Source organism: Leptinotarsa decemlineata, unplaced genomic scaffold, assembly GCF_025532065.1.
Source record: "Leptinotarsa decemlineata unplaced genomic scaffold, Ldec_3_MD MMD2_tig00001719_RagTag_RagTag, whole genome shotgun sequence".
In the NCBI taxonomy this organism is placed as follows: Eukaryota; Metazoa; Arthropoda; class Insecta; order Coleoptera; family Chrysomelidae; genus Leptinotarsa; species Leptinotarsa decemlineata.
In genome coordinates this window covers 12,834,949-12,848,005 of record NW_027412569.1, presented here as the reverse complement: position 1 = coordinate 12,848,005, position 13,057 = coordinate 12,834,949, and the positions used below count along the sequence as shown (strand labels likewise).

The 13,057-nt window shown below is 34.6% G+C and overlaps 1 protein-coding gene across 2 annotated transcripts in view; it reads left to right on the top strand.

The window, feature by feature from the left end:
* LOC111507709 (homeobox protein caupolican) overlaps window positions 1-13,057 on the top strand; it is a 114,583-nt gene that overhangs the window by 82,228 nt on the left and 19,298 nt on the right. For both annotated transcript variants that reach the window (XM_074176534.1, XM_074176535.1), the window contains one exon: window positions 5,367-5,485. In XM_074176534.1, the coding sequence (XP_074032635.1) occupies window positions 5,367-5,485 (119 nt within the window). The remainder of the gene's footprint in view (window positions 1-5,366; window positions 5,486-13,057) is intronic.

Genomic DNA, 13,057 nt, shown 5'->3' with positions numbered 1-13,057 from the left:
CAAGATGCAGTTTTTTCTGTTGGAAGGGAGCTGGAATTGTTCACACTTTTGGCAATTGAGTGCTATAAATCTGAATTCTCTCACTATTACAATTATTTTATATGATATAAGGTTACCGTCTATTGAATTTCCATAAATAATAATAATCATGGTTTTTCATTTATTCATCTTTCAGATCATTATGACATTAGACATGTCAGTAATAATATTAACAATAAAAAACTATATAAATATACATACACCTATCAAATAAAACAGGCACTATACAAAACATTACAAGCGACATTTTGATGCAAATTTTAAAATCATAGACAAATTATTATAAAACTACATAATATAATTATAAAAAATTAAAAGGTTTAACATGAAAATAAGAAGGAAAAGCAGTGAGAACAAGTTATATCAAGACATCACGTCTAAGCTATAATAACCCCCGTCAATAATTCTTTGATATGGTTCTTGAAACTTACCAAGTGTAGGTCCTTGTCATCCTGTGGCAATGGATTGAAGAATATGATGCCGTTATACCTAAGAGATTCCTTCTGTTTTGGGATTATCAAGTGTTTAGTTCGTGTTGCAAAATTATGAGTGACTTAAAGTTAATATTATATATTTCGAAAATAAATCTCTACAGCTATATCTTGGTGTAATGTCAGATATGATTCTCATGATTCTTTTTTGTACAATAAATACACGTCTTGCGCCAGCAGAAGTAACCCACATTAGTATATTTTGAGCCATGTGAGAATAGGCCAAAAAATAATAGACCGTCTTGATACCATCTGAATCTAGCAACTCTTTGAGATGGTTTTATCTAAGTACATACCTAGGAGTTTGGCTGTATCAGATAGTTGGACGTTATTAAGATTCAGTGCCTTTCTCAAGGAGAAACCCAAGTGAATTATTTCATTTGCATTCAGTTTCAGTTGGTTTCTGTCACACCAAGAAACCATAACATCCATGACTGAGTTTATATTAAACTCTAGTAGTTTTGATGACGCACTTGACAATGAAATTTGGCGATAGTTGTCAATATCTACTTGGGCACCTTTTTTATGTATTGGTATAACCTTTGCAGTTTTCCAGACTTCAGGAAAAACTCCCTCAAATATTGATTTATTTATGAGCTTCACTAGAATGCCCGATACTGTTGGGATGGCATATTTCAGAGCTTTCACTGGTATATCATCAAATCCACTCGATGATTTATTTTTTAAATTATTCATCGTCGTTAGTATCTCAGGTTCCAACACTTCCTTGAAACAAATAGAGTTTTCATTGAAATCAGCGACGGAATGTGGTACTGACATATTCTGACCTATGTAGCTTGACCGATTTTCAGAGGCTACCTTCGCTAAGTTGGTAGCAAACTCATTTACAACTTGCCAATTATCAGTTAACAAAACATCATTTATTTCAAGGAGGATATTCTTCTTTTTTATGTTTTTATTTCTCCCTCATAACAACAATATGCAGAATAAAATATAACGGAGTTACATCAAGTTAAAAACAATTATTATATACAATATACATTCAAATACATATAAATGATACACATATTATGTACGGCCACTTTTATGGAAGTTTTCCACTGAATAAATAGTCCGATCCATTCAAAGCTCTTTGAGGTTCATTTCTAACTTTTTGATATCGGATAAATTTTTTTGAATAGCAGGTAGACAATTGAAAAGTCTTGCTCTGGCCAAAAAGGGGGACTTTTCATAGGTTGAAGTCCTATGTTGTTAAATTTTAATTAAATTTCTTGATCTTGTGGGATATCGATGACACTGATAATTGGACTCGTCATTCATATTTTTCCACGTATAGACCGAACGACCATAGATATAAATTGCTGGGAAAGTCAAAATTTTATTTTGACGAAGAATTCTTTTCTGAGCTATAAAAACAAGATCCGCTCCTGTACAGTCTCCCCACAAGATGACATTGTATGAGAGTGTAGATTGAACTATAGAATGATACACTTTGATCAAAGATTTTACATCCAAAACCTGTCGTAGTTGCAATACTGCTTAAAAACTGCTATTAAGTTTTCTAACCACATGGTTTGAACTGAATTTCCAAGATAAATTGGTGTCAATGTGAACACCCAAAAATTTGATTGTTTCATTTGGGAGAACTGAATCATTATAATAATAATAATAATAATAATATAGAATTTATTCATTAATCGAAGGTTATACATGGCATTATACACACACACACACATGTATAAGACTTATCAGACTAGTCAAGGAAGAAAAGAAGGTAATCTACAAATAAATTGTTGAGATAGTATGAGTTTAGTCGCAAAACAAACCAGAAAAATTGTACATACCATAGTCAGTCTCACAATCATGAGATATCACGAATTTTATTATAAAATTTTTCAACATTATAAAATACTTTTTCAAGAAGAAAATTCTTCAATTTATTTTTTTTATCTCTTATTTCATTGAAACACTTGATACCAATATGCTTTGGTGAATTTTCACAGACTGATAACCTTGTATAGGGTTGTCGAAGTTTTTCTTTATTCCTAGTTTTATACATATGAGTGTCTTTATTCTTCATTAGTTCATTTTGGTTACATTTTATGTACATAATCAGTTCAAGAAAATATAAACATGGAGGGGTTAGTATTTGGAGATTCTTGAATTAAGGTTTACATGTTGTGGTTGGATGAGCATGACAAATCGTTCTTATTATTCTTTTTTGAGATACAAATGCCCTTTCAAAGTGACTGAAACCTGTATATGATTATTAAATCTATTTTTACCAAAGAATTCCAATTATATCTATTTTTCTGCATTAAAGATAAGCTTATTATCATGACACCATGTCGTAAAATTATTGCTGATAAAATTCAGCTTCTTCAAGCTCCTCAGGACTATCTGGTGCTGCAGAAATCGAAGTGTCATCACCATAAAGTACAATTGAGGATGTTCCAATATACTCTGGGAAGTCATTAATGTATAGCAGAAATGTTAAAGACCCCAACATAGATCCCTGGGGAACTCCAAGTGAAGTCCGAATCAACACCATTGAATCTAAGGTATATTCTTCTGTACCTTAAAGCTTAAACAAATCCACCTGAGGAGAAATACCGAATTTTAAAAGATTTTATACAAAACCATTTTCTACTGAGACCTATCTGATTTCTAGAGGCGTTTTCTACTGAACAGTATTGTCTCTCGTTACCGAAATTTTTATACCGGGCTATACCAGAGTCTATACCAGTGTACTTGATCATTTTCGGATCCTTCAGTAACAACCGAAGTGTTAGGAGTTATTGTGGATAACAATGGAAGCCACAAGTACATTATTGCTAAGTTAAATTGATAATTTATAGCTGCAGGAATATATATTTGAAGCATGCACATATGTATACCCCACAATACAAACAAATTGGCTGGCAATAGACTATCACTTATCCATTTGACACGAAATACCGATTAACTCCAAAAAAAATGTTTAAAATATGTTTTTCCGTTAAGCAGTTATTACACCCCTACGGACGACAACCCTCAGAAGTCTAAACTTATGCGAGCTGAGGACTAACACACCTAACCAGTCAATATCTAACTGTACTCTACCAAAAAATTTTGAATATCAGGGATGCAAACTGTACAAAAACTTCCCGACGACATTGAAGTTTCAGGAAATGTACATATTATCAAGACAAAAGTTAAGCAACTATTGTCGAAAAACTGCTACACTGCTGAGGAGTGCCAGCCGTAACTTTATATTCCATGTGAAGTGTACGCTTTATCTTACATAAACTTTTCTTTATTCATACATACTTAAAAATAGTTACTATTGATGTATGTTATAATTATATTTGATATTATTTGTGATAATTGCTTGTGACGTAGATGTGATGGTCTTATACACATCCAGATACACATCCATTATCGTTATTTCATATGTATATACACTTTTCTACATTGTTTCTCTATTACTACTGGACTTTATTGGCGTTTTTCTATTTTTATTGGCATTATCACACTGTTGATGTGCAAATTAATTTGTGAAAATGAAGCAATTATTATTATTATCATTTATACCCATAACCCGACGTACAACGAACTCTGTGACTTGCCTCCAAGTCTCCTTCAAGGAAACAGTCGCTTTCCAGTGATCGGAACCGTCCCGTCCGTCCCTGCCACTTCAACTTTCAACAAAAAGAAAACCTCTCCGGCGTCGCCGAGCTTTTTATGGCGCATAAAACTGTGGCTTGGTAGACGATACCATCTGCCATGATATGCCATTCAATGCCCGAGCACGGTTATTTAGAATCGATCTCGTTACTCATTCGGTCACTTCCACTGTGTACATGTAAATGGAACATTTGTTTTTATTACTAGCGCACCTCACATGAACTTACCCACGCTTTGTTAATAGACCAGCGACTTAGCCGAAATGGTTTCAAAATATCATCGACAACTTTTTCCCTTTCTAATTTTCAGAAAGAAGTCTGCTCAAAAACAAGGTGAATTTTATTTTTCCTTGGAAAACATTCGTTTTTCAATCCATTTTTATTCTGTTCTCTTCAAATTATACACTTGTGCCAATCCTTGTAGCAGGTCTAATATGCACTTTTTGGTATGTTCCTGATCTCTCTCAGCGATTCCGGTTTGATCTTCTCAATCGACGCGAGTCGCCGACCATTCATGAGTCTCTTCAATCTTGGAAACAGGAAAAAGTCGCAGGGAGCCAAATCTGGTGAATACAATGGCTGAAGCATGACTGCGGTGTTCTTTTTGGCTAAAAAATAACGAATATGTTTGTCACAGGCGGCGTTCATCTTCATGGTAATACTCCTCATTGACCGTATGACCATGTGGCAAGAACTGATGCACTACGCCACTGTAATCGAAGAAAACACTGTGCAAAACCTTGAAAGTCGGTCCAACTTGGCCTGGGCTCTTCCAGTGGGACGATTGGACTCTGGTTTCGATGTCAACTATATATATCAATGATTCGTATTATCACACTAGCTTGAAGCAACTGTCATTAGAATCTAGATCAGAATCTTACTAGATCAAGTAATATAAGCTTTGGTCTGACAATATTTCAGCAGACCATTCCTCACATGGAAATTTCTGGCCCTGGTAGCATACACATTCTGTGCCTGGTTCAGGTTTTCAATGTCCAACTTTGCCAAGAAACTCAAAAGATCGTTCTTGAAATAACAACATAGCTTCTTCTAGTTCGATTGAGTTTGATCTACAATCAACTTTCATAGGCTACAACGAAGGGTCGAATGAGCCTTCGCACTTTGTCTCTTCCCAACTATCTACTTCTTAGTCCAGAAAAACTTTCCTATATGAAAAGAGATATGTGATTATGGGTTTATTTTCTTCCAGGGAAACCCTTATGCTCTCAAAGATGCAAGTGGAGCGACTGACATGTCGCCGTGGAGCAGTGCCGGTCTTCAACCAACAACAGGGTACTATCCGTACGATCCTACTTTAGCAGCTTATGGGTAAGTTCGAATTTAGTTTTGTTTGTTTCTAGAATATCTCAACAGGTGTTAAATCACGTGAGACTCAAAAGGTGGGGAAGGGTTCGGGATGAAGAAATATCACAAGAGGGGAGAGGGAATAGTGGGATATCAGGGCAGCCACCTGGTTAGGCTTGCCAGTGCGGGTCTATAATTTTGGTGTCGAAAATGGTTCTTGATTTATCAGAATTAAATTGGATTATACCTGACTCTGGAGAGAATTTTATGAGTTTTTCTGAATGCTTTGTACAAGAAAATACATGTGATTACAGCTAAGTGGGGGAGGGGGGTGGTAGTGCAAAATATTACCAAGTATACCCGGGAAGACGGGAGGTCATTTTTCACAAAAAACATATTCGTCAGTAGTTGATCCACAAAACATTAACATTTTATCTACAAATTTTCATTATGAACGAAAACTTTGATGAAACTTTAATATTGCTGAAAAACAACAGAAATTGAGTAACAAAAATGGAATATTCCCAGCTGAATGCTTGGAAACGGAAACAAAATATCAATTCATAAATGAAGTAAATTTTACTACCTGAATAACGAGAAATCCCAACTAGAACATTTGTTTCAGAGTACTATGTTCGAATATATGAAAAGGGAATGTAAATGACCAAACTCAACTGTCAACTATAACCGACCTACTTGACTGTTCATCAAAAAGATGAGTTGATTTCATTGAAATTCATGTTAAAGTTTTCATTAGAACTTAAAATGTCTTACAAATGAACAAGTTCCGATTGTGATCTTGAAATTTCTTGATATAATATATAAATTATTGGTATTGAAGAAACACTTTGAAATGAAGAATCATCATCTTATTTTTGTGAGGCTATGTAACTCAATAAAATAAGGCAGGTCTTTTGTGACTGTTCATTGTGTTGGTGAGTTTCAATTGATTCACATATTTATTTGAGTATAGCTAACATTTAATTACTGTTTCTGAAGGATAAAGGGTCCATGAAAGAACAACATTCACTATTAACACCAGAACTACAAAGTTCAAAATATTTGTGCGATGCCTCAACATAATTTGGGAAAACAACAGAAAGAGTGGCTTCATTTTCGAATAAACGAGATATTAAAATTGAGTATAGAACGGGTTATACGTTGGGAAAAATAGTTGAAAATAATAAAGACAAAACTTCCAATTTCCAGGAGTTTATAAATTTAGATGTGGAATTTATTCTATGATGTATATTGGTCAAACTAGCAGAACATTTAGGAATCGTATCCAGCTCCATCATATGAGCTAGGTTAATAAGAAAACAAGGTCAATATATTCAAATTATCTTTTAGAAAAAAATCCTATATTTAATGAAGACATCCCTACTATAATATTATAAATACGAATGCAAGTTTGTTTGTTACGGTTTCACGCGAAAACTTCTCAACAGATCATCATGAAATTTTGTACACATGTTGTTGGAGGTATTAGAAGTATGATAGAATACAAAAAAATACTTTTAATGTGAGAAAAAAAATTGTTTGGCAAAAAAATCTCAAAATCTAGCTACTTTGTTGGTTAGGTTAGGTTAGGTTAGGTTAGGTTAGGTTAGGTTAGGTTAGGTGAGGTGAGGTTAGGTTAGGTTAGAGTAGAGTAGAGTAGAAAAGAGTAGATTAGGTTAGGTTGGGTTAGGTTAGGTTTGGTTAGGTGAGGTTAGGTTAGAGTACAGTACAGTAGAGTAGAAAAGAGTATAGAAGAGTAGGTTAGGTTAGGTTAAATTATCCCAGCCAAGCATTAAAATATATTTCTATCATTGATTCATTTCTATTGTACTGACACTTACTTATTGGCATGAATACGAGCGAAGACGCAGGTGAAAGCTATCAGAAAATAATTGTTTGAAGCTAAATTATTTGAAAGCAATGAAAATTAATAAAATGGCCAATAGATCACTCTTATTGAACATGTTTTCTCAGAAACCAATTAAATTATATGATAGAATCGGCCGATACTTCTAAACCGTATTCTAAAAACACTTTATTGTGTGATTTCCACTAGACAGTTTTACAAAAACGCAACACGTGTTTCGCCATACAATGGCTTCCTCGGGCGTGTCTTATGGATTGTAAAACTGTCTAGTGAAAATCACACAATAAAGTGTTTTTAGAATACGTTAATCAATTAAGTATTATCATTGATGAAGAATTGAATAATATGCTCTAGGTAATCATAATTGGGGATGGACCTTGGGTATATAAAAGTTGAGTAGCTACTTCAGGTAATCATGATCTAGGTATTTAAATAGTAGAGTAAAGATTAAACTTTTCACTTCAAAAAGCTACAATGTTAGGGAAACATGTATAATTTTCCAAATGAAGTTTTTGGAAATCAGATTGCAAGGTGTAGTTTATGAAAAAACTCATATTTAACATAGGAAAGAAACTTTTTCAGAAATGGTCAACTACAACTGTCAGTATTGATTTTCATTCTTAAAAATATTCAGAAAGCTGTCACAAGCACAGTGGAAAAAACAAGACTCCTCACATATAACTCAACGAATAATTATTTGGAAACTGCTTCAAATGCCGAAACATCAAATTTCCATTCGGTGTTTTGGGTGAAACAAGAACAGTTCATCCCGTTTTGAGTTTTCATACGACAGACTCACAAGCTGACGAATGTGAGAACAACTCTCACTCCTCCAGTCAAGCAAATACCACACAGTACTTCATACCGACGTTATTCCAGTTGTTTTCACGATCTCGTTCTTTATTCGCTGTTAACTTTCATAGAGACCAATTTCCTGGCGCACCGTTCCCAGGATTTATTCTTCTCTTTATGTCTCGTTCTCTATCATCGAGCATAACAATCGAAAATACGTTGTGTCGTGACTAGTTTGTCATTGCGCTATTGGCAGAATGATTTTGTCGAGCGTGTTGCATGATGCGATGTCCACATTTCTTGTACACACAAACAGAACAGATCCTACATAGATATCATGCGATACATCGACGGACATGCTGGTTTGTTCCCTTCCTGTTTGTGCTGCCATTGTCGCGTTTACTAATCCGTGGAATAATTGCACGGTGGGTTTACGTGTTCGACGTGATAGGTTTGGTTTGTGACAGTCGATAAATATGGCAGGTCGTCCGGGTTGACATGAAACTACAGGGAATTATTACACGTCAAAGATTTTCAAGAGATAACTTCCTTCAAACCGATAAAATAGTGGAAAAATTCAATGCTAGGAAACCGCAACAAAGCTTTGCAACGATAAAAAGCTCCTCCTCAACAGTCATTTCTTTTTCCATCCAGAAAAGAGCTATCCGCCTGATTGGAGACGAGAACATCACTTGTTTTGTCCTGCTTCTGAAAGGGCCCTTTCTTGGAGTGTTCTTTCTTCAGCTTCACTGGATTGTACAACAAAACGGGAAGTTAAAATGAGTTACCAAACAGTCGAAGATGACACAGAGTCTAGAGCACACACGGAGAAATAAGTAATTAGCAAAAATAATAGCGATTCACGTAGCGTACTTAGCATGAGATCGTAGGTAGGTCTCTATTGATATGGTTTAGATAGCTAAGCATACTTCAATCGAGTTTTGAGCATGCGCCCTTAGAAGTCGCTCTATGCCAACAATAATAATACTAATAAAAATAGAAAATTACGAATAAAGACGCAACACAGTGCATCACAAATGTCCACCGTTTTGAACTCATTTGTGTTCATTTTTGAGCAATACCAATTGAGTATCCAGCAACTCGTGATTTCATTATGCTGATAATTTTCATGGTACTGCAAAGTTTTCGGTGAAGAATTGAAATTCATCGATGAAATTTCGAGAAATTGTGGTATTTCCTTCGATAAATAATCGCTTTCGTTCAATGTGGCTGGATATATTTTGAATTGTTGCTGATTTAATAACGTTAGCATCCAGTAACACGCTACCAGGAAATTTCAACCACCTTTCAATTTTGGAAAACGCAGACCTATGTTACATTTCAACGTGGAGTAATTTCCAAAAAATCCTACCCATCTCCTCCACTATTTTCTTTGGCGCAAACCCCAAACATTATTATTGAATATTTCTTCTAAAGCACTTATTCCAAGTAATATAAGAATTTTCATATTTTCCCTCTCACATCTCTCAAACTAGGTTTGGAGTGAATTGGAAATATTTTCCTGAAGTTGGTCAAAAATTTGTGAGAATGAAGTCATTGTTCATCTTTCCGGAACAATAATATAAATTTTATTAAATTGATCAATGTAGCCGTTGTTTACTACATGGAAAATGAGAAATGAAATGAAATGAGAAAAGAAATTTTTCAATATAATGGCACCAAATTTATTTTTATTTTATTTTCCATAAAGACTTAACAGCCTAATTACATGGAAATTCTTATTACAAATTAATTGTGTGAGCTTACTTCTATACACATCCACTGAAGGATTTATTTTCAAACTTATTCTCTACGATCACAGTTATATTTCTAATAAATAATAAATAACATCATATCTGAAACTTGAGAAGGAATTACTGAAATCAAAATTTTTTGTAACATTGATTTCATTTTGCTTTGCGAAGCATGGTTGAGATAGGACTCAGAGCATTTATTTTTTTTAATTACCTTGGGTAGTTTAAAAAGGATTTGACTTCTTGTAGGATACTGAGGAACATTAAAATCTATGAGTTTGAGTATGTTTATATCTGATATGGTTGTTTATCACCTTGTATAAAAACATTATATAAAGAGATGATATTTCCGAATTCTGATATTGGTCTTTCAATTGTGTTATAAAGATATTTTATCGTGGCTACGTTCACAAACGAATAGCTAGATCTTTGAACAAATCCCAATATTTTGTGAGCCCTTTTACAAATTCCATCAAACTGTTTCGAGAATGACAAAGTGTGATAATAAATAATTCCAAGATCCCCCACTTCGTTTTTTTTTTAAGGAAAGTATCTCCAATTTTGTAACTAAATTCAATGGGGTTTTTTAGCATAGAAAAGGTAACGATATTACATTTATCAATATTGAAGCATAATTTATTTTCAACGGTCCAATTATGTATTCTATCAATGTCTTTTTGTAGTGCAACACAATCTCTGACGGTTTGAATTTCTTTGAAGCATTTGAAATCATCTGCAAAAAGAGCCCTTCAGAGAAATATAAACATGATGTAAGATCATGAATGAATAAAACAAACAGCAAAGGTCCCAAGTTTGATTCCTGTGGAACACTCGAGTTGGTTTCGTTGGGATCAGAGTAAATACCATTATATCTCACTACAAAGTTACGATTCTGGAGTATTGTCTGCCCTGTAGGTGGCTTATCATAGTACCTAGTAGTTTTATGTATTGCTTATTCCATAGTTTTCGAAATTTTCAATATACTAAAGTTGATAGAAGATTTGATTTCACTAGTAGAAGCACCTAAACTGTTTCAGAAGGTATAGGTCCAGATGAAGTGATGATTACTAACTTCATATGAGTCAAATAGTGATATAATCGTAACGCAGAGTCTACTTCGTGATTACATAATATTCTTCATTCATTAGGGTTGAAGAGTAGGTGAATGTCACAACTTCTCGACCTGAGAATTTTCCAGTTCCCACCCTGCTCTACATTTTCATTCCACCACTCGATAGCGTAATTTGCAACACAACGAAGTTTGCGAGTTCCCGAACCCACAGCGGCTGGGGATTGATTTATCGGGAAGTAATTCTCCGGAGTTTTCACGGCAACACGAAGTTGGCGTTGTTCGCCTAGGTGGGCAACAACTTCGGGACAAATGAAACCGATTTTATCGACGATAAATACAAATGGTGCATTGCGATGGCAGCCGCCGGCAGCGCCGCGACGCCGCACCGAAGCGCCAATCAATAGCGCGCCCTCTTCGGCCATTTTGTCTTGAAGCCATTCCGACGCTCGTCCGCGGACGGGAATTAGTCGCACCGCAATCCGGATCTACTCGATGCTCCACTGTTTGAGCCGCAGCTTTCCGCTTTATTGTAGGTGAGAGGCTGCTTTTGCGGTGCTGCCACGTCTGCTAGTTTCTCAGGAGAAATACCACAACTTCACGATTGTCACAGATGGAGGACAAAAACTTCATTAGTAGATAGATTTGGGCTCTGGTGTATAGAACATGCTTCGAAGCACATTTTTCGACGCACAGTTTAGTAACTTTGTACAGTTCTTAGCAGATATCCTCAGGTGATCTATAATAACTAAATTTAATTACACTCTTTGGTGGTTAATATATTTTCTGTAAAGACAGAATAGATAGATAGATATATACATAGATAGATAGATAGATAGATATACAACGTGGTATACAGAGAGACTAGAATTTGTATGCAAAATACTCTTCTAAACTGTAGAAGCACTTTCCCAAAACAAGGTTCTTCACTGATTTTCTAAGTTTTATGAGTTCATTAATTTATGTACCCAATATGTTTTGGTAGATGACTATGTACTTGTCTATTTCTATAGATTTAAGACTGCCTGGTCAAAAATAATGTGGGCAGTGGAAGGGCAAGTTTTTATCGCTGAGCGGAGACCTCTCTGTATGGCTTTCAAACTTTTCTTTATGTTTGTGAAGTAACCGTTTCTAGAATGAATATCCCCAATATTGTTGATGTTTTATTCCTGCAGAAAAGTGGCTTACACGAGTCACTCATTTTCAATTTGAATATTATTTTCAAAGCTCTTTTCTGGTTAACGAATATACTCTGGATCAAAATCTGTCTGCCTGAGTCCCAGAAAGGAATTCCACATCGGAGATGACTCTCCATAAGTGGATATTATGCATTTATTGCTGCTGAAAATTCGAGTTCACGAGATACGATATTTATGGCAAAGCAACCGCAATATGTCAAAATAGAAAAGGGTCTACGACGAGGATATACTCTTCATCATAACACTGGACAGAGCGACGAAGAAAACAAATATCAACAAACGAATACTTCACATAAATTGAATTATATGCAGATCATTTGGTTCTGGCAACAAGAGACCACGAACATTTTTAGACAACAGAAAACTCAGACGACTAAGAATGAATAAAGAAAATACCACATACAAGTTAGTCCCAAAAAAGTGGATAGATTTATGGTATATTACGTACTGAGTGAACATTTTCCTCAATGAAAATTACTTTGATTTTACGCAGTAACTTATCGGGGTAAACTGAAAAGTTTGTACTTTCTACACTTGCATAAAGTTCTTCATTATAATTTTCACATTTTTCAGATTGTAAAAGGTAAAAATAACCAAAAGCAGTCTATAAAAAACCTATAGTCCTATATTGTACGAAATATTTCAGATGAAATGAAAGTAGAAGTTATTGATACAAATACATTGAATAACTTTGTATGACAGTTTATAATTTCCAATTATAGAATATTTGGAATAAATTTAGACACCAGTCAATTTGATTTGAAAACTAAATAAATAAGGAAATGGTGTCAAGTTATTCAATATTCCAATAGTATCATGACTTAATCAAATTTGCATAGATATGAAATTTATAATTGACTTTGAAAAATTCTTTACCGATATTCATTAACATATCTGAGAGGTCGATCATACGAT